Below are 27,775 nucleotides of genomic sequence, written 5' to 3'. Positions count from 1 at the left end.
TTAACGCTGCAGCATACAATGATATTCTAGACAATTCTGTGCTTCCAACTTTGTGGCAACAGTTTGGGGAAGGGCCTTTCCTGTTTCAGCATGACAATGCCCCCATGCACAAAGTGAGATCCATATCGAAATGGTTTGTCGAGATCGGTGTGGAAGAACTTGACTGGCCTGCACAGAGCCCTGACCTCAACTCCATCAAACACCTTTGGGATGAATTGGAAAGCCGACTGCGAGCCAGGCCTAATCGCCCAATATCAGTGCCCGACCTCACTAATGCTCTTGTGGCTGAAGTCCCCGCAGCAATGTTACAACATCTAGTGGAAAGCCTTTCCAGAAGAGTGGAGGCTGTTATAGCAGCAAAGGGGGGACCAACTCCATATTGATGCCACGGATTTTGGAATGAGATGTTCGACAAGCAGGTGTCCACATACTTTTGGTAATGTGGTGTATTTGCTCTTTCGCCAGGCCACTGTTCAGAAGAGATAGCTGTGTAACGTTGGTTGGCTAACACAATCACTTTTCTACTGACATTTCTTGTATATATCGATTAAAATTATGCTGATTTCATGATTTCGACTGGCTGAGAAAAGCGGCCAGCCTGTATGTCTCGTCCCGACCCCCGACACGTTCATTACTATGGGACAGCTGGAGATCGAATTTCAATATTGAAACAATGTTTGCAAATGTCGGAGAGTCAGACAGCAAGGTTAATACAAATCTCTGCTGTTGGAAACCAAATGTTTTGGCTTCAGATTGTATCTGGGCTGCGTTCAGCAGTGCACAACATTGTGACACGTTCAGATATAATTATATTGTGTAGGACAAACATGATTCTCTGTCTGCTTATCCATCAGTCGGACAAACATACTCACACTATGAACTGAAAAACAATCAGGCCTTAAATGCCTCATGTACTATAAATCTCTACCTGGTACAGCCAGAAGAGGATGGGCCCAACCCACTGAGTCAGATCTTTCTCTTGGTTTCTTCCTAGTTTTTTTCTGTCTAGGGAGTTTGTCCTGGCCACAGTGCTTTCGCTTCTGCTTTGCTTTCTCTTTGGGATTTAGGCAGGTAACTGGTAAAGCACTTTGTGACAACTGCTGTTGTAAAAAGGGCTTTATGAAATAAACTTGATTGATTGAAATGCAGAATAAAGAATGACATCTCTTCGTGACATTTCTATCTGCAACGTTTCACAATGTTAGCCTACTCAACGTGGCCCAGGTCTCTCCTGTGATGTGAATATGAGCATTGGTGAATACAACATGCATTTATTGGATATAATATAGGTAGGTAGGTTGGTGCAGCATATACTGATCAAATAAACAATATTTTATTTAGCTTTTTTATGTAATGAAATAAACACATTGATTTACCATGTCTCTTTTTATTGTCAAAGGTTTTCTGAGGATTGAGCAATGGAAACTAGGCTAAATCTATAACAAGGAACAAAGAACATTATTTACTAGGGAAATACAGGTTCTCATGAAATAACAGACATGGCCATATAAAATGCTATATAACTGAATTAAATTAGGATATTTGTCTGCTATGAAAAAGGTATTGGAAACTTTATCCCTGCCCTGTAGAAAGCTGGTGCACTGGGGTGATATACTGTATCTAATAACCACTTCAAATAACCAATACCTCTATATGAATTTGCCACATAACCTCCAGAAGGCATTCACAAGTTCCTTTGTCATCAATGATAAATGTGTCAAGTTTGTTGCCAAATTCAGCAGTCCTTGTACACAAGAACATAGCCACGGGCATCTATTCACCTAGTGGTTCTCCACTTTATCCAACTGAAAAACCACCATAAACACAATCCAGGTCCATTAATTTGACATTTTTTGACATTTTAGTCATTTAGCAGACGCTCTTATCCAGAGCGACTTACCGGAGCAATTAGGGTTAAGTGCCTTGCTCAAGGGCACATCGACAGATTTTTCACCTAGTCGGCTCGGGGCTTAGAACCAGCGACCCTTCGGTTACTGGCACAACGCTCTTAACCACTAAGCTACCTGCCAATCCCATTCATTAATGAGAGGCAGATCATTTAGAATGGCTTCAGAAGCAACAATGTCTCTGTGTTCTTAATTTCCCTGGCTCAACATTCTCTGTTTAATTACATTGCCATCTTGAAATAACATATGACCAGGGTTGGGGCCAATACCATTTCAGGAAGTAAATTGTCATTCCAATTCCACATTTTTCGCAAAGAGATCCATTGAGGCAAATTGGAATAGGAATTTCAGTTTACTTCCTGAATGTAAATGGCATTGACCCGAACCCTGTTCATGAAAGGGTACATAGCCAAAAACAGAAAGTAATAAATATTTTTGGACAAGTTGTCGTCTTCTCTAGGACATAGTCATTTACAGTGCCTTCAGACAGTATTCATACCTCTTGACTTATTCAACATTTTGTTGTGTTACAGCTTTAATTAAAAATGGATTAAATTGATTTTTTTATCTCCCCCATCTACACACAATACCCAATAATGACAAAGTGAAAACATGTTTTTAGAATTTTAGCAAATGTTTTGAAAATGAAATAAATAAATATCTAATTGACATAGGTATTCACACCCCTGAGTCAATACATGTTAGAATCACCTTTGGCAGCGATTACAGCTGTGAGTCTCTCTCGGTGAGTCTCTAAGAGATTTGCACACCTGGATTGTACAATATTTGCACATTATTCTTTTAGAATTCTTCAAGCTCTGTCAAGTTGGTTGTTGATCATTGCTAGACAGCCATTTTCAAGTCTTGCCATAGATTTTCAAGAAGATTTAAGTCAAAACTGTAACTAGGCCACTCAGGAACATTCAATGTTATCTTGGTAAGCAACTCCAGTGTATATTTGGCCTTGTGTTTTTGTTTATTGTCCTGCTGAAAGGTGAATTTGTCTCCCAGTGTCTGTTAGAAAGCAGACTGAACCAGGTTTTCCTCAAGGATTTTGCCTGTGCTTAGCTCTATTCTGTTTCTCTTTATCCTAAAAAAAACTCCCTAGCTCTTGCCGATGACATGCATACCCATAACATGATGCAGCCACCACCATGCTTGAAAGTATGAAGTGTGGTACTCAGTGATGTGTTGTGTTGGAATTGCCCCAAACATAACACTTTGTATTCAGGACATAATGTTTTTTCTTTGCCAATTTTTTTAAGTTTTACTGAATTATTTTGAATATTTGTATTCTGTACAGGCTTCCTTCTTTTCACTCTGTAATTTAGGTTAGTATTGTGGAGTAACTACAATGTTGTTGATCCATCCTCAATTTTCTATCACAGCCATTAAACTCTGTAACTGTTTTTTAAAGTCACCATTGGCCTCATGGTGAAATCCCTGAGTGGTCTCCTTCCTCTCTGGCAACTGAGTTAGGAAGGACGCCTGTATCTTTGTAGTGACTAGGTGTATTGATACACCATCCAAAGTGTAATTAATAACTTCACCATGCTCAAATGGATATTCAATGTCTGCTCTTGTTTTTTTTTTAACCAATAGGTGCCCTTCTTTGCGAGACTGTAACAGACTGTAACACAACAAAATGTGGAAAAGGTCAAGGGGTGTGAATACTTTCTGAAGGCACTGTATATCTCTCTATATTTGGCTCCGGCACCGCGCACCCTTGTGCAATGTAGCGAGTATGTTATGGATGAGTGATGTCATAGTTTGATTAGATGTTGAACAGCGCTGGTGGGCATACTTAGCTTCTGTTCTCATCACTGAGATATGCAGAGCATACGCCACATCCCACACGCCTGCAAGCTCTGAGGTAAATGGAAAGCATCTTACCAATGGAAATTCTGTCAATCTCTCGTAAAAGTGTTGACACCCTCACACAATGTTGCAGTTTTTCAGATCAGGCATAAGGCCTATCGGACAAGAGAACAATGTACTGTATTTGAGGTAACACTTTTAATATGTGATTATTCTTGTCAATCAATACCCATTGTTTCGCTGAACTTAAAGGGGAATCTGCATTTCAAACAACAACAAAGCCTACACCCGCCACTGTTTTGGTAAACAGCTGAGAGATGGCCCCTTTATTGTGAAACCTATTTACTGCTATAAGTACAGTATAACAATGAGTATTCATTACCTACACTGTATGTACAATAATTATTATAATAATAACACTGTAAAATAAAGTGTCACCATCTTTGACAGTTTTATGACTTTGGCAGTGGCTCAAGCAAATAATGAGTGGGAACCATGATATCCTGAGTATAGTACGCAGGCCAGCAGAAGGTTTGCTATCTTCTATATACAGTGCTGGCCTAGTGTAGCTCATTCGAGAAGCCTGACTTCAATGGTGCCTAGGTTGGAATAGGCAACACACATAGTGATGCTGTATGTACACTACCGTTCAAAAGTTTGGGGTCACTTAGAAATGTCCTTGTTTTATAAAGAAAAGCAAATTTTTTTGTCCATTAAAATAACATCAAATTGGTCCGAAATACAGTGTAGACATTGTTAATGTTGTAAATGGCTATTGTAGCTAGAAACGGCTGGTTTTTAATAAAATATCTACATAGGCGTACAGAGGCCCATTATTGAGGACCTGTGAGGCGTCTGTTTCTCAAACTAGACACTCTAATGCATTTGTCCTCTTGCTCAGTTGTGCACCGGGGCCTCCCACTGCTTTTCAAGTCCTGTGTTCCAATGGCACGTTGTGTTTGCTAATCCAAGTTTATCATTTTAAAAGGCTAATTGATAATTAGAAAACCCTTTTGCAATTATGTTAGCACAGCTGAAAACTGTTGTGCTGATTAAAGAAGCAATAAAACTGGCCTTCTTGAGACTAGTTGAGTATCTGGAGCATCAGCAATTGTGGGTTCGTTTACAGGCTCAAAATGGCCAGAAACAAATAACTTTCTTCTGAAACTTGTCAGTCTGTTCTTGTTCTGAGAAATGAAGGCTATTCCATGCGAGAAATTGCCAAGAAACTGAAGATCTCGTACAACGCTGTGTACTACTCCCTTCACAGAACAGCGCAAACTGGCTCTAACCAGAATAGAAAGAGGAGTGGGAGGCCCCGGTGCACAACTGAGCAAGAGGACAAATGCATTAGAGTGTCTAGTTTGAGAAACAGATGCCTCACAGGTCCTCAACTGGCAGCTTCATTAAATAGTACCCGCAAAACACCAGTCTCAACGTCAACAGTGAAGAGGCGACTCCGAGATGCTGACCTTCTAGGCAGAGTTGCAAACTATGTAGATATTCCATAAAAATCTGCCGTTTCCAGCTACAATAGCCATTAACAATGTCAACACTGTATTTCTGATCAATTTGATGTTATTTTAATGGGCAAAGAAATTGCTTTTCTTTTCGAAAACAAGGACATTTCTAAGTGACCCCAAACCTTTGAACGGTAGTGTATGTGCTTACTGTCTATGCTTGTGAGTATGTTTGGGGGGTTTTGTTTGTTAGTAATTGGAGTGGCCTGTTAGTGTTTAGGGTCAAGGCAGTATCTTGTCAGGACCATGTCTATTTGCTGAAGCCCTGGCCGGCTGAGTGGCCTTATAGGTGTTGTAGTAGGAGCTACTCCCTGGCCAGACCAGACTAGCGTTTACTCCATTCACATCCTTCTGCCACATCAAGCATGAACTTCAGACAAACCCCCCTGCTTCTTCATTTTCCCTGATTCTCTCTCAAGCAGTTAATTCCATGTTCTTTTTTTTCCTGCATATCCTTTATGTAATGTAAAAAAACAGACCAGACTAATAAGTACTAATTTATGTCAAATCTCAGGCAGCCCCTTGTCCCTCTGAAGCCTGACCTCATCGGGTCACCCCCTGGCCCTATGCTCTGCGTGCAATTAAAGCCCCCTGCCCCATCGGAGCAGATTACATCAGTGACTGCTGCTGCACGCACCTACTGCCTAATGGGCCCTGCTAGTGCTGCCTCTGTTCTATCTGCCTTTCTGTTCCATAGCCCCTATTCAGCTCCTCGCAGGGTGCTGCCAGATGTCTGAATGTCGTGGCAGGTCTGGCCCAGTGTGGTGCTGAGGTTAGAGATTCCAGAGGTCTTGGCTCATGAGTTGGTTTGGGCCAGGCCATGCCTTTGGGCTGGGCTAAGCCGGGCCGTGTGTAGTATAAAGAGCCTCAGGCGATGGAGCTAGTGCACAGCAAAAGTAGCAGAGGTCCCATAGGTGAAGACTGACCACCTCCAGAGAACCCAGAGATAGACAAACCCAAGCAGCCGCCAACATGAGTCGCAGCCCAGAGAGGATTTCGTCCTACCGACGCCACTTTGAGGACAGCAGCAGCTCATCCTCCTACCAGGTTATGGTGTCCAGCCCATCCCCGACCCGAAGAGTTAACCGCCACCAGTCAGCCAGCACCTTGCGCAGTGCCGGAGCCAGCAGTATGCAGGCCCAGACCATGGGCAGAAGGACCGTCTCCACCTCACGCAACGCCCGCATGGCTGGGTAAGATGCTCACTCCACACTCTACATCTAGTACACTTATCACACAACTAAGCCAAGCTGAGCTGTACTGCGCTGGACTGGTTCCGCATCCACCATAGTTGCTAGGGCTATACCAAAGATATTTATAACTAACCCAAGATAGACCAGAGCATGTCATTTCCAATGGGAGCAAATGAATCATAGTGGGCAGAACAAGCAAGGAGGTGGGCAGAGCCAAGCACGAGCTAGCGAGATCCTATTGGTGCATTCTAGCATTTAATTGCATTTTTCCGTTAGGGAACGCCTACTCTGGGAAGTGCCTGTGTGCAATTCACCCTTGCACTCCTTCTAAACAAAGCAATTTTTAGAAACTTTGTCAAAGGATAAAGTCTACACAACGTAGTCCACTGTTTGGTACAGATTCTAGTTTTGGAAACAGAAAACTGTATTGAGATCAAATGTTTCATCAAGGAGAAAATGTGCAGAATGTCGGCCAAAATCCACCTCACTCAGTCTTCTCCCACCGCTGGCCACTGGGCTTCCTCTCATAACCATGTTTGGTAGTGAGTGGAAACGCCAACCGGATGCTTCACATTTATACATCCAGTGAAATATCTGGCTCATTGTTCTATCTGTGGCTATACTCAAATGTTCAAGCCCAGTACGGCACAGTATGGTTCAGTTTGGCACAGTAGTGTGAAAAGGGTAGTAGAGGTTATGTAGATACAGTTGATACAATATAGGTGACATCTGAAAGAGATAATGTGAGACTACACACTGCTGATACACCACAAGTATTATATTTGTGAATTTACAGGTAAACTATTTGTGCTACATTACCACCAAAATACAGGCAATTAGTACAGTACAAGATAGATGTATGTTGCTGTCAACAGTGTACAGTATGTACCTCCCCTCCCCTTTACTGCTCTTCTGAGGCTATAGGCCAATTTGTCTCCTTACTGGCAGATGACTCAAAGACTTGCCACAATTCTTCCTGACAGACATAACAAATCGAATTCTCCTTCACTGTGTGAAATAGATTTTCCCATCTAATAGCACTATGTGTGAGTGAGGACAGAGACAAGCATGGCTTTCAGAGTTGATAGGCTACCTTTGTTGTAGTCAAGCATTAATAACAACGCCAAGCAAATTAACTTTTAGATAGTGGAACGACAGACTGGATAAGAGCTTCTAGTAAAATGTATGAATAGACCATTTCAGTTTTCACATACAAATAAGTATTTCAAGGAACTGGAAACCATATATCAAGGAAGTATTTCTATATTCCACAAGTATCATCAGATTAATTGTTTTGTACGGGTAATTATCAGACTCAAGTTACAAATGCTGTTAAACACTCAAATACAAATACATTTTGTTTAGATTTTTTCTCAAAAGTAGTATATGACCGATATAGACGTCTTCAGCGCAGGCAAAAACATTTTTTTGCATCTGACATCAGAGTAGGCACAAATGTGGCACCTGGAAATTAATAGAAGGTTACGTGACAGGCCATCGGTTAACCATGTCGCTGTGATGTGACATGCAAGTGACAATAACCTTTCAAACCTTTAATATTAACGTTATGTCTTGAATAACAAAGTGATGTCAGTTATATCCAGGTCAAGCGGTGAGTGTTGAACTGACTGTCATTTTAGCGGAAATGCGGGAACCTTGGCGTGTGTGGGCTATGGCAATGGGGCCCCCGTGGACCTGGACGCATCTGCTGCCGAAAACAAAGAATTCCTCAGCACGCGCAGTGGTGAGCGGCAGGAAATGGTCGTATTGAACGACAGACTTGCTGTTTACATTGAGAAGGTAAGCACCCACCACTATCCGCTTGCTCACACACAAGGCGCCAAGGCTAGCACACACAAACAGATTATTGGATAGGTGTGCGCGCACAGACTAATTGACGCAACATATGGGGATGAACTTGTTGTTTTGTGGCTTTCATATTACAGATAGCCAACTTTCTAGTAAGCTATAGCCTAGACATAGCTGCTCTTCACACATGCAGGCGCGATTGTGTGTGGATTCTGACATTGCATCAGTGCCGCTGCCAATATTCTTTAACATCTGTGCGATATTCTGCCGCCCTTAAAGTAGAAGAACTGATGTTTCTTTGATGGAATTTGTCTGATTAGACTACGCTTGCTTGAGTGTGCCATACAGGGCTGCAGTGGAGAAATGCACCTTCTGGCTGTGGAGACGGAGGCGCGCATTATTCCCATTTATTTGGGCAGTGAGCATATTCAAGTGAGGGTTGCTGGCAAACTTGATGATAATTCATACCCCGCCAATGTCATTCTCTTAAAAGGTTCGGTCCCTGGAGCAGCAGAACAAGTTGTTGGAGATGGAGATTGACGGCATCCAGAACCGGTTCGTGAAGCCGTCGGGCCTGCGCAAGCTGTACGAGGAGCAGCTGAGAGATCTGAAGAGGATTGCAGATCAGATGAGAATCCAGCGGGTGAGACGGAATGGCTTAATCCACACGTCATCACTATCCCCTTTTTTCTCGTTTACCTCGCAGATGATCATTAGAGCGAAAAAACAGAAATAACACACACACACACACAGAGGAGGAGATGGAGAAATAATTAAAAAGAGAGCGAGAATTAGAATGTGGCCAATATGGTGATTTCTTTCTTTCAATATGGCTGACACAGCCTATAATTTATTATCGGCTTGTTACCTTTATACCCCAATAAAGGTTCATCTGTGTTTTGGTTTACAGGACCAAGCCATAGCCAATAAAGAGGCCATGGCAGGTCAACTGGTGATAATCAAAGTCAAATATGAGGAGGCAGTTGAGCTGAGGAGGCGGGCCGAGATGGAGATAGAAGCATTCCGTCCGGTGAGAGGCTGTTTAATCACTGTATAGTCTTAGCCAAAATTGCCTGATAAACATTCAGGTGCCATTGACGCCATTGTGTGCGGCTATTTGGTTTTCAGGATGTGGACAGAGCCACCTCTCAGCGCATCGCCCTGGAGAAACAGCTCGACCAGTTGGAGGTGGAGATTGAATTCCTTCAGAGGGTGCACAAAGCGGTAGGTCGCGTTATAGCGTGCACTTATTGATTTGCAGCGACCTGTACCAACTCTAGCGAATGGACGAAATGATAAACAGTAAATCAAGGATAGTTGGAATCAGTGTTAAAAAAATAAGGGTTAAATTTACTCTATTGGGAGTTATCTTAACCCTCAAGAGAGTGATATGCTTCCTGTGTTGATAACTGGAGTTCATTGGCATGGAGTACTTTTAACTCCATATTAGTTAAATCTATGGAGTTCTCCACAGGTGGGGAGGGGCCTCATTGTCATATTTCCCAGCATGCTCTGTTGCAGGTAGATTTTTTTTTTTTTTTATCTGTTTTTGCATTGTTTTTTTATCACATTGCAAACCACCATAATGTGACACATTCAGAAATATTCAAATAAGGCTTTACACCCTTTACACAAAGGAAGTAAACTGAAAGATAAATGTAATTTGCTTTAGTTGATTGTTAATTCAAAACAACACAAAGGTGTAAAATGGCAAGGGAGTTGATTAAAAACAACACTGAAAATAGTAAAATGGCAATTGAAGTTAAATTTAAGCAACTCTGAGAGTTGGATATTTACTCCATTTAGTGTCGTTTTAACTACAAAAATATCAACACCATGACCAGAGTAGTTTTAACACAAAATGGTGGTGGGACCATATAAACTCCAAAATAGTGTTACATTTGAATGCATAGGAGTTACTGTGTAGGCCTACACCATCTAAACATTTAACTGAACCTTTTTACTTTCTCAGGAAATTGAAGAGCTGCTGAAAATGATATATGCTGCCCATTCCTCAGCCCAGAGCGCTTATGACCTCCCCGACCTCTCAGGCGCTCTCAAACAAATCCAAGCTCAGTATGACGAAATAGCGGCAAAAAATTTACAGGTAGGCCTATTTTATAATTAACTGGAGTGTATACATACAGCAGTCATTAATTGAAAGGTGTGAATGTGTTTCATGACCCCAGGATATGTGTTTCATGGCCCCTATATGTTGTAGGAAATGGATTCCTGGTATAAAAGTAAGTTTGAAGACCTGAACAACAAGACAACAAAACATGTGGATATGGTTCGAAGTGTCAGGGAAGAAGTTGCTGGCGCCAAGAAGGATGTAAGTTAGGCTATTTGAAAAATATATTCCTACATGGTTGTAAAATGTGACACATCAACTATTATTATCAAGGCTATATGTAAATAAGAGTTGTAGCCTATAAGCCTATGTCAATGGATATTTTTCCTCAATCAAAATATGAAGGAAAAATACATTTTTATTGTATTTTTCCTAACCTTTGAAGATCCTAAATAAAGAGCGTGGCCTGGAAGCTCTGAAGACCAAGAATGAGGCTCTGGAGGCACAAATTCGTGAAGCACAGGAAAAATACAAGAAAGAGCTGGAGGACCTTCAGGTGAGCACGTTAGATCAGGAGGTGGAGTGGTCCAGTTATTCATGAACCTTACCTCAGTCCGGTTTACTACAGAACTCAACCGTTAAATATATCTGAATTGATTGTACACAGTTCAAATCCAAGTAGGCTACAGATGAAAGGTTGGTGTTCAACCTTTCATCTGTAGCCTACTAAGGTGCGAACTCAAGGTGGATCTTTTGACGTCACAGGCATGGATTGAGGCCCTGAAGGAGGAGCTGAAATCCACCAAGTCGAAAATCGCTCTGCACCTGCGTGAATACCAGGACCTTCTGAACATGAAGATGGCTCTGGAGATTGAGATCACAACTTACAGGTGAGGTAGCACTCAGGTGATGCCAGGTTTAGTGCAATGGATTTAGATAGGATCATACAGAGAGTGTAAATAACAATTAGATGAGCAAATAGAGATGAGTCATATAAAAACGAATTTGTGGTCATTTAATATTTTCTCGATTCTGATCCATTGATACAGCTTTTCTCTGTTTCCATAGGAAGCTGATTGAGGGCGAGGACTTGCGACTCACAACCATGGTTGGGACCATGTCCATAATGAGTAGCAGCTCAAGCTCAATGAGCGCTGGGATGAGTGTGGGCATGGCTGGAGGCATTGGACCTGGAGGCAGTGGTGGAGGAATAGGTGGAGGAATGGGTGCTGGAAGCTTAGGTGGAGGAATGGGTGCTGGAGGGATGGTAGCTGGAGGCATGGGTACAGGAGTAAATGGTGCTGGAGGCAGGGGTGGAGCTGGAGGCATGGGTGGAGGAATGGGAGCTGGAGGAACTGGAGCCAAAGGCATGGGTCCTGGAGGCGTGGGTGCTGGAGGCCTAGGAGCTGGAAGCACAGGGGCTGGCGGAATGGGTGGAGGCACGGACGGTGGAGCAATGGGTGCTGGAGGCAATGGTGGAGGAATGGGCGGAGGAATGGGCGGAGGCATGGGCGGAGGCATGGGCGGAGGCATTGGAAAAGGTGCAGGTGAATATGGAGACGGCGCCTCCATGGAGTACTCCCACGAGGAGCAGGCGGTGGAGATGACAGAGAGGAGGACGGTGCTCATCAGGTAAAAGTAACCTGCACTTAAAAAATAATGAGAGTAATGTAGGCTTATCATTGACCGTCGTTAGGAAAGGGAAACGGGTATATCTAGTCGGTTGTACAACTGAATGCATTCAACTGAAATGTGTCTTCCACATTTAATCCAACCCCTCTGAATCAGAGAGGTGCAAGGGGCTGCCTTAATCGACATCCACGTCATCAGCGCCTGGGAAACATAGGGGTTAACTGTCTTGCTCAGGGACAGAACATTGTTAGGTCAGAATGTTTAACACAATGACTGGAGGAGAAAATAAAATCTTCACATCATGTCTTTTGTAAAGACACTTATTCAACCAGGTCATTTTTTGCTTTCCCTTAGAACAGTTAAATCAGATGACGAGACACTGGAAAGCGACACAACGGAGCAAACCTACATCATCTCTGGCGCTGCCGATGACTCGGACGAGGAATAGGCGTGAATGACCATGTGACCTCCTCTCACCGCTTAACCCCTCACGCCCCTGGAGCTTTGCACTGACGGCCCATGTCTGGTCTCTGACCTTTGACCAAGACATGAGACCATGAATGACCCTGCAGCCTAGTCAAGCAGTATCCTTCGGCTCTTGTAATGTGCCTTTGAACCACATATTCAGAACCTCTGTGTGCCTTAAACAGCTACTCAACAAGCAGCAAATAAAGCTCTCAGCAATCAATTCCTGGTGTGTCTGCTGTTTCATTCATTACGTTATGTCTAGTTTGGTTTAGTTATTAGGCTACATAATGTTTTTGTGCATGATGAAACATAGAAAATGTTATCCTGAAACGCATTTCCATATAAGCTTTCCCTAAGGCACAATGAAAACCACAATCAATATGGTACCACGGAGAGGAGCGGTTAAATTACACACATTCCATGCAACACAAATTCTCACTCGCTCACCCACTCACATTGAATATATGAGGTGGTCCTTGTTCTGGACACTAGGCCTACAGGTTGTATGAGCGTGTGGAGAGGCAGGGTGCGATAGAGGAAAAAGTGGGTGAAGGAGAGGTAATGCGAGGGATGAGTGAAGAAAGAGAGTCACCTGAGGGGTCCTTCACCCTGACATCCTCTCGAGGGGCCATCATACAGCTTCGGTCTTGCAGCGAAGCGATGGTACACAGGCGTTCCATGTCCCCATTCCATCCATATCCACACCTTTTCCATCTAGCACTGATCGGGAGCGATTGGGTCTCGTCAGCACATGCCAAACACAGTTAGCGTCCCGTGATGGAGAGGACCAACAGCACAGAGGACATGAGGCAGATCGGAGCAGCTAAAGGTCATGCAACACGAATCCACTCAAATACAACACAACTGAGATTAGAATACCAGTAGTACTACATCAGAATAGTGTCATGATTCTAGTCATATATGTGAATGCACCTGCGGTCCTATGTGTTATTGAACTGTAGCATCAGTAGATCTGGAAGACCTCACTCACCTACTATTAGTTGTGTTCAAGGTAAACTGATAGACCCATTGCTGGTTTTGATATAGGCCTACATTGACAGGGAGTGTTTTGACATTGATATTTGAGTGTGAAGGAAAATAAACGCTGCTGCAGTTTGTGGATAATAAAGAGTATTTTGCTATGAATTTAGGTAAAATACAAAAGAGAAAGATAAGTAAAATGTTAAGAGGAAGATTTTTGAGAAGGTGAAAGGGTATTGAGCAGATTTCCAGGCCTATGGGTATAGGATAACATCTATTTAAATATATGGTTTTTACCTCACACTGCACCTCTCTGTTTCTGTTTCTCTAAAGGAAAAATATACATTATATAAAAAAATATACCAATTATCTGAAGAACAAGGCCTGTGGTAGCTGAGGTCAATTGCTACTCAGCTTTGTGATGTATTTTACAAAACACACATGTATTTTATGACATCATGTGTGAATGTAGTGACTTGTAATCATGAACGAAAAGATTTTGAATTTTTTGATCAATCCGGGGAGGGGGACATTTTATTTATATTTTTGTAAATACCATTTCAGAGTCAGGTGGTTATGTTACTTAATATGTAGTCAAGCACAAATAAAAACATGCTGGGTCTACAGTAAGATGCACATGCATTTGTAAAATACTAATGTAGCCTATTTGTAGGCTATAGATCCCAATCCAGCTCAAATCATTTTAATGCAGCAATTATCCGGATGATTCAGGAGCATGCACGAGATAGATGTAGGCATTTATCGAATTAATCAATAGCCGTCTATGTCCCTGGGTCATCATTTCCACAAGCTCATCCCACCCGAAACACAGGCGCAATTAATAGCCAGTATACAGGACTCTAACTCTCTTGTTGTTTCTCGGTAGAAGCGCACAGGAGATTATAGTTGAACCTAGAACTGTCAATCCCGCGCTCTAATGAGGAAGAGCCAGACAGACGTTCTCTCGACTCTGATTGGCCTTGATTCATATCATTAGATTACATTTTGTTCGCTACTTAATGTGCATCCAACCTAAATGAGACTCGGGTCTTGTAGGACTACTTGCGAAATAGAAAACCAGCGAAAAATAGCATTCATCAATATGATGGGATGCAGTGTATTATCAATATAATTAAGACATAAGAAAGAGCCATAGTCCTGCGAGTGACCTCTACGTCGAGATGCGTTGATGTGGCGCAGGCACAATCCGGAGCTATCCATTATTCTGTCAAGCACATTCCATCGTCTGCTGAAAATCGAACATATACTGAACAAAAATATAAAGGCAACGTGTAACGTGTTGGTCCCATGTTTCATGAGCTGAAATGAAAGATCCCAGACATTTTCCATATGCACAAAAATATTTTTTCTCAAAAGTGTTTTGCACAAATACGTTTACATCCCTGTTAGTGAGCATTTCTCATTTGCCAAGATAATCCATCCACCTGATAGGTGTGGCATATCAAGAAGCAGATTAAACAGCATGATCACAGGTGCACCTTGTGCTGGGGACAATAAAAGGCCACTAAAATGTGCAGTTTTGTCACACAAACACAATGCCACAGATGCCTCTAATTTTGACGGAGTGTGCTTGGCATGCTGACTGCAGGCGTGGGTGCTGGGGGTGTGGGTGCTGGAGACTACAGATAATTTCATGTTCATTTCTCTACCATAAGCCAACTTCGTTTTAGAGAATTTGGCAGTACATCCAACCCGCCTCACAACCGCAGACCACGTGTACGGTGTCATGTGGGAGAGCGGTTTGATGATGTCAATGGCGGTGGGGATATGGTATGGGCAGGCATAAGCTACGGACAAACACAATTGCATTTTATCGATCACAATTTGAATGCACAGAGATACCGTGACGAGATCCTGAGGCCCATTGTCGTGCCATTCATCCATCTCCATCACCTCATGTTTCACAATGATAATGCACGGCCCCATGTTGCAAGGATCTGAACACAATTCCTCGAAGCTGAAAATGTCCCAGTTCTTCCATGGCCTGCATACTCACCAGGCATTACACCCATTGAGCATGTTTTGGGTGGTCTGGATTGACGTGTTCCAGTTCCCGCCAATATCCAGCAATTTCCCACAGCTATTGAAGAGGAATGGGACCACATTCCACAGGCCACAATCACCAACCTGATCAACTCTATGCGAAGGAGATGTGTTGCACTGCATGAGGTAAATGGTGGTCACACCAGATACTGACTGGTTTTCTGATCCACGCCCCTACCTTTTTTTATGGTTTCTGTGACCAACAGATGCATATCTGTATTCCCATTCATGTGAAATCGATAGATTAGGGCCTAATGAATTTATTTCAATTGACTGACTTCCTTATATGAACTGTAACTCAGTAAAATCTTTGAAATTGTTGCATGTTGCCTTTATAGTTTTGTTCGGTATAAATAGCTTAAAATAAATATTAGTCCACTAACAACCAGTTATTGTGTAGAATGGCAATGAAAAGTAGCTAGTCAATTGAAGTAGCCTATGCATATACAAAGTTCCTGCACTAACTTTGTCATAGGCCTATAAATCACGCTCTTGGAATAAAGACCACTGAATTTGACCGACTTTGAGAAATGTCTGAAAAATAGAAAAATAAAAGCACAAGCACTTTGTCTCTGAATAATAATGTGCCATTTAGCAGACGCTTTTATCCAAAGCGACTTACAGTCATGTGTGCATACATTTTTACGTATGGGTGGTTCCGGGGATCGAACCCACTACCCTGGCGTTACAAGCGCCATGCTCTACCAATTGAGCTACAGAGGACCACAAGTAGACTAAATACTTGAATTATCCTAAAATTAGGCCTTGTTAAATCCCTTATATTGACACATGCATGTTCAACTAAAAAATAATATTCTGTGTAGGCCTAGGCTAAGTAAATGATTACTGTGATTTTGTGAAATGCATTTAATAGAGAAAGGTAGGCTATATTGTCGTTTATCAAAAATGTAGCCTAGTTGTTGCTTGAGCAAGGAAGATAGTCCTCATTGTGAATGGAGAAATAAAGTTCTCCCTTATATTTTTGTAAATACTAATATTCCTCCCCAAATTATGCCTTAACAATAGACTTGATGGATTTTCTACTGATTAATTAAGTTAGAAGCTTGACAAAACACAACATAAAAATAGTTGTTAAGAGTCCTGTATGATCAATTAAGAAATTAATATCAGTCAAATCAGTCAAATGTAGGCCTATGTAAACGAAACTAACAATTAGGCCTATGAGAATACAATGATAAAATCTAATATCTGTAGGCTACTGAAACGCACGTTCCTTGTTGATTTACAATTCCAAGAACATATGATATTATTTTGACTTCCTCTGTACCTTCATTGAGAGCCTTTACATGGAAACATACTTTTTCCTAATATAATTTGTGATGTTATTTTTTCAGTTAGCAGAAAGCAGCAAATGAGTGCTTTAGTCCTACCTTTGATAAGCAGCCAATGTCTAATTCTAATTATTTACATATAGTGCATACCAGAAGCAAGAGGGCTAAAACACACGTTACACATCATGCATCCAGCGAAAAACGTGCATGCGCAACATAGGCTATAGGCTATTCCACACACAACATTCCAAAATTCCATATTATTTCATAATTATAGCCTAAACATAAAGCTCTGAGTGTGCTCGAAGGACAAAAGTTTGACTTCTTTGAAACCTGTGAATTTCTGTCACTTTTTGCATATGTTTTAAGTGCCTTAATCCCAATTAGGGGCGGCTGACACGCCGCGCTATTCATCTTTAGCCCTCCCTGAATACATTTGCCTAGGAATGAACTTCACAAATAGAGCTCGCGTTAAATGCACTCGACAGCAGAGAAAATCGAATAGTGACAGTTTCATTCTGAGGCGGTGGAGTGAGAAAAGGTATGAATTTATAAGGTACACCGAAACAAATTTTCAATTCAAACAACTTTACACCCCATTATCCCGGTCTCCTCAACCGAGACAAGTGAGTTAAAGTCAGGGAAATTTGGTTCAAAAGCCGGCGCAAACTTTGTTGAGGACTTTGAATACTGAAATGGAGCGGCCCTACTCTAAAAAGGGAGCGTTTAAAAATGAGAGCACGCATGAACAGCGTTGAATCAGTTGGCACTTATATCGCACTCTTTAATGCGATTTTGAATATTAGTCTGGGTTAAAATCCCAATCATGTCATCTGGTGGGACTCCCATACAAGCATAATTAGGGCTACTATTCAAAAGAGTCAGTATGTCCCACCCGCATCCCCTGTCTGCAAAGCAGCTGGTCCACCCCTTGTGCAGCATGCATTTTCCCAGTTTTAGATGGAAAAGCGCATTAAATAAAGCCTGTGGAATTTCCTAAAAATGAAACACATAATCATGGTAATATTATCATGAAAAGGGATAGACACCATGTCTGAGGTGTGAAATTACAAAAGTAAAATACGTTGCTCTTTGGGTCTCATTCTTTAAAGCATGCTCTTTATGAAAATGCACTTGTTCCCCCAGTAGACCTGGCTATAGTCCATACCAGAGGTGTCATGCCCAGAGAGAGAGCGAGAGAGCGAGAGAGAGAGAATTAACAAAAAAAACAGAGCAAACTAGAATGACCTTATCTACTGGGTGAAATACCACAGTGTGCCATCACAGGATAAAGACAGCTCAAGATGTATGCTTAGATATGAAGAAATATTAAGCATAATGATTATGGCTCTAGATTGTAGGAAAAATGTGTTTCAGGTGTTTGAAAAATGCAAAATTCTCCACTTTATGGACGGTGCCTAGTCCCCCTTCGACCCCCCCCCCCCCCCCCCCCCACCCCCCCCCCCCCCTCCATCACATGATTATACATGGGAAAAAATTACCTACCAGGCTAAGTTTAAATGGAACAATGATTTGGTCATTTGAAAAGGCCTGAGCAAAGTTTATGGTCTACTTATTTTTCCTGGGAGCCCGGTGGGACTGAAATGGTATTGTCACCGGTCCAGAAGAAGAGTGTTGAACCCTTGGCACTCTCGGGTAGTTAAGGAGCATGAATTGAGTTCCCTGGTGTGGCCTTGGTCCCCATAACCGCGCTGCTTTACACACTGGTTGTTCCTCTACATTCATGGCTCATTAAGGGCCAACCTGTTAAATCAAAACCCCACATTACGATGGGATTGTAAAATTGAAGTGCTGGCACTCTAATCTGGAGGACCCGGGCAAAGCGAAATAGGCCAACTCCTATAAAAACGTCTCCCTCCGCTCAAGGTCCAATTCTTCAATGGTCGGTATTTAAAATCATTAAAGAGATGCGAAGTTCGTTAAGAGCGTAAGTAAGGCTTTGTGGAATATTGTGATTGACTCCGCAATATTGTTCTCGAATAAAGCTGCGACCATGTAATTAATGTGTCTTTTAAAAAGAGGAGGACAATACCGCCGGTCAAGCTATTTCATTTCATTTCATTTTCCATCCCATTTGTTTCGAACACTGCTTTCACTTCTGACACCGAGCCTTTGACTGTTCACCGTGCTTCAGTGCGCGCATTGGAATGGGATTCACCCTTACTTTTCGAGGGTTAGCAAACAGAAAGGAAATGTCTCCCGTTCCCCCTCTGAGAATAATTAATTTCACTTTGAGAACTTCGACTTTGAGCCACAGGATCGGAATGAGAATCGGGCCGACTGGTGTGAGAGATTTGGAGGCCGGACCCGTTATTCCCGGGTGGATGGGAACCAGTCACAAATGGCAACATTAATAAATAACCCTCTGCACAGCCGGCCTTTGCATACGCCTATTGATTAAATTGTTCGCGTGTCGTTCACGCTCTTTGACTCGTGAAGCTGGGAGAAGAGAAGCCTTACAGAATGGAGCAGTGGGATACCTTTACGTGGCTAGAGAGAGACCCCATCTCTGCCCCCCTCAATTATGGCGCAGTGTCATCCCAGAGTCGCCAGGGCAGAGGTTAGCAGGACATGTTCATGGCCTGAATTTATCGCCCACAGGTTCTTGTTCCCACTATCTCGCCCTCTGTTGAGACTTCCACGCCAGATGATCAAGGGATCAATCGCAGTTTTAAAACCTGTGGTGAAAAAGCGACTGGAGGTTTCTTTCCCTTTTTTTGAGATCACATAACTTGACTTCGTGAAATTAAGTAGGCCTAATAATGATAGGCCTATAAAAAAGGCTGTACAGAATACTGAGTAGGCCTATACTCAGCCTAGTATACTAGTATTTCATAATATAGGCAGGCCTATTGTAGCTTATAAGTAGAACTAGTGAAGTTTTCCCACGTAAAACACTGAAAGTTCATTCAGAGGATTTGAGCATCCAATAGCCAGTAATCTAATACAAATAGTAGCCTAAGAAAAACACATAATAAATAAATGGTTTATTGACTAATATATTGATTCGTATTTGAGTGTATCAATAAAAAGAAAACAAAATGGAAGTTTATAACAAGCATAGAAATTATGATATAATAATGTAAAATATAAAATATGCTCTTAAAATATCAGGGCTCACTTGAAAAAGAGATGCCAGTCTCAACGTTACTTCCCTGCTTAAATAAAGGATGAATAAAAAAAAACTAAAAACATCTTAAAATAAGATTTTTTTGAAATAAATAATTAGATGAAATTTAAATGATCAAACTCAAAACTGTGGCAACTTAAAGTCAAAGTTATGAAGGTCTGTGTTGTGCCATGTCACAGCTGAATGAAAACGTCTGGAGTGAATTCATGACAAGAAACCCACAAGTGTGAAATGATAAGATGGTGGTTATTTTGAAAGCTTTTGCTATTTTTCTGGTGGTTCTGGTACCTGCCCGATCTCAACCCGGCACACGCCGGGAGTCAATAGAAGTTAACAAGTCTTCCAAACATTCCTGCTCCTTTTGTTAAACTAGGGACACACAATGCAGCCAAACGGAGATAATAAAGTGCTTTGAAGTATATAAACCCAAAATAACGCAGCCAAGTAGATTTAAAGTAGTGACTGATTTCCAAAAACTGGTTTGTAAAGGAACAATAAAAAGGGGAGAATTTATGGAGAAATTATACAGTGGATTTGTCAGTTAAAATATCGGAGCTGTCTGGGGTACAAAGCCACATGCTGAGGATTAATGGTAGCTCCAGACCTTTGATTCTGCACTCTTTTTTCTCTGCCCTTGACAAATTGGATTTTGGGGATGGGAAGGTCGCCTGGCCCATTGTCTCCTGGCCGTTTTTGGAGCAATTCATTATATGCGAGGGTGAGGGAAAGTCTCCATGTGACCATCTCGGCCCGTTTTCTCCCCACAGCTGCCGAAAGAGCCAAACTCTCTCACACCGCGCGCATACTGCTCGCCCTTGCGCGTTAATGTGTCGAGGGGGTACCTTGCTGCTCCATTAGAAAAGCCGGATCACATACGCCACCGCATCACTTTGCGGGCGGAGATTGGCCTGTCCTCATCTCTGTGACTACTTCTTGTCTCAATCAGTCACTGCGTGGTCTTCATGGTTCTCAAACCACTGCACGCAGAGCCAGCCATGCAAGCAACGCGGGCATCCACTATCAGTGTGTTTGCAGACTGCAGCATCCCGACCGGCCTGCGGATAGGACCGGTGCCGGGCATCTTCAAACTAGGGAAATACGTGACTGATCGCAAAGAGGTCGTAACCAAGAAAAAGGTAAGCACCGTTTTTATTATCGCATGAAATATGATTTATTCCTAATTATTTCCATCTGCAAATATTCCTTTTTTACAATTCTGCTTTTTGTAGAATGATTTTTGCAGGCTTCAGAATTGAATTACAAACTATCGGAAGAAAAAATTGTCGACAGCCCATACATACTGTGGCATTGTTTTAATTATTTTCCTATTTGAATGACAAATAATTTGATTATTATTATCATTATCACTTTTAGGCCTATATTAATACTCATATTATTATTTATGTACAAGATTAATAAGAATAATGGAAACTTTAGGGGAATCATTCACCTAATGAAAGATAAAACTAGAAAATGAATTTCGAAAACATTATTTTCTTTCTATAGGACCTATATTTAATTATCAGGGCAGGTAAAGGGGACACAGTGATCTTTTTTAACATTTTGAACCAGACCTGTCAAAGTTCATTGGGCCTTCGGTTATTAATTGGTTCGTGCTGTCAGGTTGGAAATAATTGAGTTATATTAGTGGGACGACTTGTCACTCTGTGCCTTTACATAACCGCCCTAATAGGGCAACCTGGGGTGTTGTGTGAGATTTCATTTCCTCGCCCGCTTTAAATTTCTAGTAGGCTAGATATTCCAATGAACCATTTAATCTTTATGCAATCCGGCCATGGAAAGATGCTAAGGCATAAGACCACAGCCTCGAGCTATAAAATAAGAACATGGATAAGAAATGCTAAAATATAGCCTATAGAAATGTATAGAACATCTAAAATAACATTCCTGCAACACATATCGTTCTTAATACAATATGGAACTACCAGAAATGGATGCTATTTCTATTTTAATTGAATGTTTATTCATATATTTAACATAATTTTTTATACAGGCTAATTGTTTATTGCTGAGTTTATGGTCTTAAACAAACCAATAGATAAGTACCCTACATTAAAACTGCATTATAAATATAGGCATAGGCCTTCACACTGTTGTCGACGTTTGTGATTGATGCGGCTAAATGCATCGCCCTGGGCTTCATGTGATGCATCAGGTGCAATCTCCGTGTCAAATGTCACGCTTCAATCTTTAATTTGCTTGAACAGTTTAGAGACCCTTTGACACCTCTCAAATTCGTTTCCCATATCAACTCAATTATGTGTCATTCTCCCTGGTAAATTATCACCGCTGGTTAACATAGCAGATAAAGACGCATTAAACGCTTTGGCACACATCAAGGTAGGCTATAGCCTATCAGATAGCCATTGGGCATAATAACAATACTATTTACAAACGATTAATTCAATATTTAATAAACCAATATTTCTAAAAACTAAAGCCTTTAATATTGATTTGTGCTAAGCCTATACCGACAGAAACACAAAGCTTTTTTTTGCTGCAATTGCAGTCAAGCGTGACGTTGCAATGTCAAATATGCAGCTCTGTTCATGATTTATTCATAAACTATTATAAGCTGCGGCTGCCGGCCTTTTAGTGATCTATGATTTTATCGAATGTTAGGCCTTGTTAGCGTCATTTCTAGCGTTGAACCATCCATGTTGTGGATCTAGATTCGGCTGCTGAGGGGAGAATTCGTGGATGAATCAGGTTGCTCTGTGTCAGACTGGATTGGGTGTATCCGGGCGGCCAGAAACAGTCAAGAACAGAACTTGGAGGCTGTCTCAGATCTACCTGGTGGGCAGGTCAGTACTGTGCTTTATTTAAAAATGCATAAAGCTCAAGTCATTTGATTATTTCATTTTTTTACACAAGCTGAAACAGTTAGTTGCATGTATCTAACGTTGCCCTTTGACGTTAGATTTTCTATCGTGTGCTGACGGAGATCCCAGCAGGCGAGGAGCTGAGTGTGTGGTACTCCAACACTCTGGCCAGGTGGTACGACATCCCTGCCACTGCCACTCCAACACACGACGAGAAAGGTAAGACAACTGTAGAATGACCCTTTAAAACGATGAGAACAGTAGCTCAATCTGTAGCTCAATTGGTAGAGCATGGCGCTTGTAACGCCAGGGTAGTGGGTTCGATCCCCGGGACCACCCATACGTAAAAATGTATGCACACATGACTGTAAGTCGCTTTGGATAAAAGTGTCTGCTAAATGGCATGTTGTTAATATGATGTATATTTGTTTGCCGGTGGTTCAACAGTTTATGCACGATCGAAATTCACATGTATCATTATGTGGTCTTGTCCAAACAAAAGTTTTAATAGAAATGGATTAGGCTACAGTATAGCCCTGCTGATGCTGCTTACTGGCATTGACATTTTGTGAGTTCCATCATTGCACAGTTAAGTGACTGTCCAAACCTTGGCATCCAGCTATTATAATCAATTTATGTGGAAAGGTTGTAGGCCTATATTTTCACGGTTGACAAATGTGCATCCCCAGAGCATACATTTCGATTCCGGGGTCATTTGATGGTTTTATTTACATTAAAAAGTTAAATGGTCTTGTTAACTAAATAGGCTTGACAGAATTTCATGTTAAACAATTCAATAATAAAATCGAATTGTTTTTCATCATTTTAAATGAAAATGTGTAAAACAGACAGCAATAGGCCCAACCACCACCTACTAGGCTTCGTTGTGCTAGTGTAATAAACAGAAAATAACAATAATAACAATAATAATAATAATAACTTTTTCCCCAAAACAATTCTCTGGATATTCAAACAGTGGCGTCGATGCCATAGGTTTATAGGCCTATCGAATTATAGCCTAATCATATAATCACCAGCGAAATAATCCAGTTTTAATTAGATTACACATACCGCCAACTCAGGAAAATTCGATAACTGTGTTTAGATTAAATTATAATGCCTAGACTATATTATTTCACCCATCTATTACTGCACTCTTAGAAAAAACGGTTCTGGATAGAACGAAAAAGGGTTCTATGCTTGCTGCATATATGGCACCCTTTAAGGTTCTATACAGAAACGAAATGTTGGTTCAGTGAAGAAGAACCCCTGGGGTTCTGATCAAAGAACCCTACAAAGGGTTTCTATATAGAACCTTTAGGGGTGCCATATATGAAGCAAGCAATAGAACCCTATTTGGTTCTATCTATAACCTTTTTTTCTAAGAGTGTGTGTAATCACTCTGTCTGAGAAAAATAGGGCATGTGAAATGGAGGGCATGACAATAATTTTCAAGATATAGCCTACCAAAATTATATTCGACTGTTACACTAATTACAATGACAGGCACATGGAATAAACCCGCAATTTAAAAGCAGGAATAGGCGTGTTTTAACAATCATCAAAGCAGACGATAGTAATTCATAGGGGGACAGAGGTTAACAAATGTCATCGCCTCGTTAATATTAATGTATTCAAAAGCAAATAATTTCAAAAAAGGTGCTTTACGGTAAATTAGCTGGCTACATAAGGTATTGTTGCCTAATGAATGCTAACTTTTATGTGGGATGTATATTGCCCTGATTTGTGGCGAAGCACTTTCTGCTGCTCTCCGGCCAATACAGCGTGCGCTCCTTGACATACGCGTCCTATTATTTGGCGTTAACAGATGGGCTAGCCTTATTGTCTATGGCGATTTGCGATTTCAAGCAACAGCTGCTGTCATTTCCACGGGAAAGAGCACAGAGAAAGTCCCCCTATTCAACGTATTGGTTTCGGAGCGACAGATTGGACGGGGCGTTTGCTCTTTTGATGGCGATGATAAACAACAGCCCTATAAGGATTACAAAATCATTACATCTATATAATTGACCTCCTATTGTTCAACTTGTGTCATTGCTCACATTTGATGAGGTGGATAGGGTTAATATACTCTGTCGCCTATTCAAAACCTGAATCCCATTGGAAATGAGTCGATTCATCTCAAGGGATTTATCCAAAACATTTAAATGGGAAATGGAAAAGATTTGCATGTGGCACAAAAATAACCGTACAGTTTGAGGTTATTCTAATAGGTCACTGGGAGCATCTGCAGATGGAACATCAGTCATAAAGCACCAGATAATAGGCTTCTACACTCACAAAGCAATATATAGAAATGTGTAGGAACACAAATGTTCAGGTTTGAAAGCGCTTTATTGACAGAAGTGGGAAGATTCGGGAATATGGAGACCCATCGATATTAACCTCATGTCTCTGTGCTTCTCTACAGGTGAAGAACGTTACATTTGCTGGTACTGCTGGAGAATATTTAAATATCCCAACACACTCAAGGCCCACGTCCATTTCCACTGCGCTCTGAGCAACGGACGGGGCTTTGTGAACAGCGAGCAGGCCAGGGGCACAGACAGCTTCAGCAGGTCACCCAAATCCGGGGACATTCCCAACACCTCGGCCTCGCCCAGGAACGGCCACAACACCTCCATCTCAGACTCTGTCAGACGGACCGTGTCTTCCTCACCCTTCCTCAACAAAGCGGGGGTAGCAAAGAAACCCAGCTCTGAGGAGCAGGACAGAGCACTTGACATGAGCGTTACCTCAGCCAGAAATCACGGACATCTCATGGGCCTTGGCGCAACGTCTTCAATGTTGAGCAACATGGGGTTCAACCCAGGTGTGCGCTCTGCATTCAGGCCCATGGGCCAATCCAAGGTCCCCGTGGCTGACGTCTACAGAGAGGAAACTAATGGAAAGCATAATGGACTAGGCTTCAGCAAACTCCTGGGGAACATGAAATCGACGCGAGCCCTGAATGAACCTTTGACCGGAAGCCATCCCTCCACATCTCCCGTAGTCCCGTGTGCAAACGCCATCAGGGGTTTTCCGTTAATACCTAATTTCGAGGAGACATCGGCTTTTAAGCACGTGGAAAGCCGGATGCACCCTGGACTGTCCCCCTCACGCTACTCTCAGATGTCCTCTGGATTCCATTTTGAGAGGTTTTCTCTGCCTCAGTTCGATGGCGTCAAGCCATATAATGGAGATTGCAATATCCCCCTCATGCCATTCACCGTGTACAATGGCGAGCTGCTTTATAGTTCACCCTACTACCCACTGAAATTCCATTTGAGCAATCTCCTAAAATACCCGGAGTCTATGTCCTACTTTGGCGCACCTGCACTCAACCAAGACCTGGGTTCAATAACCAACATTGACAGGGAGATAGCCATGCACACTCAACAGTTGTCTGAAATAGCCGTCGAAAAGAACCGAGCCAGGCTCGACTCTATGCCCACTGCTAACACAGGCTCAGGGAAGCCCAAAAAGGGACACTTATGTCTTTACTGTGGTAAACTGTACTCTCGGAAATACGGACTCAAGATCCACATGAGAACTCACACAGGGTACAAACCATTGAAGTGCAAAGTTTGTTTTCGGCCCTTCGGTGACCCCAGCAACCTGAATAAGCACATCCGTCTGCACGCGGAGGGGAACACCCCGTACAGGTGCGAGTTCTGTGGCAAGGTGCTGGTGCGCCGGAGGGATTTGGAGCGTCATGTCAAATCGAGGCACCCTGGACAAACAATAAAAAAAGCTGAGGACAAAACCGAGGGCATATTCGAGGATCACGAGCAAAAGAGCGACAATGACAGCGACGTTGATGTATGCTTCACCGATGATCAGAGCGACCAAGAATCCAGTAAAATAGATGATTGAGATTTTGACACGTATAGGGCTATGGCAAAGACTGCACAATGTTTTGTGAAATGGTTAACAGGTTACCTGTACAGATTTCTGTGTAATTTATGTTTCCCCAATGAGTGAAAGTTATTTATGTATGTTTTAAAGCTATTGAAAATGTAATTGTTTTTTCTTTAAAAAATCGAATTAATACTAGATAATTTTCCAATTACTGCTGTTTCTTTTACAACAATGTCCTATTTGTTTCAGATGGAACAAAGTATAGGCAGTATGATTTCAGAATTGTATAATATCATAGCTGATGATAATGCATTTATTTTTTTATATGCTAATTGATAGCCAATATGTTCCCCAAATAGAGGTCGGCTGCACTTTAAAACAGTTATGAACAATTAATTATCAAGCCATGTAGGTCAAGTGTTTAAACACTTAAAATCACACTTACTACTATTTTTTCATTCATTTGAATTACAATTACTTAAATGTTGCACTTTCTTGCGAGGGCATTCAATTGTTTTAGGGCAAAGTTGAAAAGGGCAGCAAATATTTATAGCAATTAGTACCACTCCATTATTTAAGGATCTTGTTTATAGTAGGAAATAACATCTGATTTACACAGCATAATGTACAAATGTAAGAATATGATATTTCACTGTTCAGTGAAAAAGTGTTGTACGTTTGTTCATAAGTGATATTGTATATTGACAATATTTTCTTCTTGTTCACTGAGTTGTTCCTTTTTAATAAATGTAATTTAAAACTTTGAAATTGTTTGTAACTTACTTGATTCAAATATATAGTCTACTCTATAGCCTACTTGTTTAGTAGATTATCTAACGCACAGAAGAAGAACACATCCCCTCACCTTTAACTGCCGTGGTTAGTGCACTAATGAATAATTCCATATTCCACTTGTAGACCTACATTGTAGACAGGGTTATCAGGATGTTAGTCTCTATATTTCCTGTGCAGTTAAACTTAAGATTCTTTCAGTTTGAAGACGTTTTTCAAATGGGGTGTCCTCTGAATTCCTATGAGGACACTATCGCACCCATACGAAAGGCTTGGCTTGTGCGCATTGCAGTAAATCCGCAATATATCTCCCCATTGTAGAGCATGGTGTAGCCATTAAGAAGAATGATTCGAGTCGACGAGCGTTGGGGCG

At 41.6% G+C, this 27,775-nt stretch overlaps 2 protein-coding genes across 2 annotated transcripts; both read left to right on the top strand.

Moving 5' to 3' along the window:
- Positions 1 to 6,217: 6,217 nt before the first annotated feature.
- LOC311111659 (desmin-like) lies at positions 6,218 to 12,398 on the top strand (the record flags this gene model as incomplete). The annotated part of the gene is made up of 11 exons (XM_084154444.1): positions 6,218 to 6,438; positions 8,079 to 8,238; positions 8,741 to 8,890; positions 9,158 to 9,277; positions 9,376 to 9,471; positions 10,220 to 10,354; positions 10,469 to 10,579; positions 10,764 to 10,874; positions 11,084 to 11,208; positions 11,387 to 11,950; positions 12,305 to 12,398. The coding sequence occupies 11 exons, from the start codon at positions 6,218 to 6,220 to the stop codon at positions 12,396 to 12,398; spliced, it is 1,887 nt and encodes a 628-aa protein (XP_084010570.1).
- Positions 12,399 to 20,868: 8,470 nt separating this feature from the next.
- LOC311110239 (PR domain zinc finger protein 13-like) lies at positions 20,869 to 26,625 on the top strand (the record flags this gene model as incomplete). The annotated part of the gene is made up of 4 exons (XM_084152988.1): positions 20,869 to 21,042; positions 22,600 to 22,731; positions 22,848 to 22,968; positions 25,181 to 26,625. 4 exons carry the CDS (start codon positions 20,869 to 20,871, stop codon positions 26,623 to 26,625), a joined length of 1,872 nt encoding a protein of 623 aa, XP_084009114.1.
- Positions 26,626 to 27,775: the final 1,150 nt, after the last annotated feature.

Source organism: Coregonus lavaretus, assembly GCF_964263955.1.
Source record: "Coregonus lavaretus genome assembly, chromosome: 3".
NCBI classification, from domain to species: Eukaryota; Metazoa; Chordata; class Actinopteri; order Salmoniformes; family Salmonidae; genus Coregonus; species Coregonus lavaretus.
This window is presented reverse-complemented; position numbering and strand designations above follow the sequence as displayed.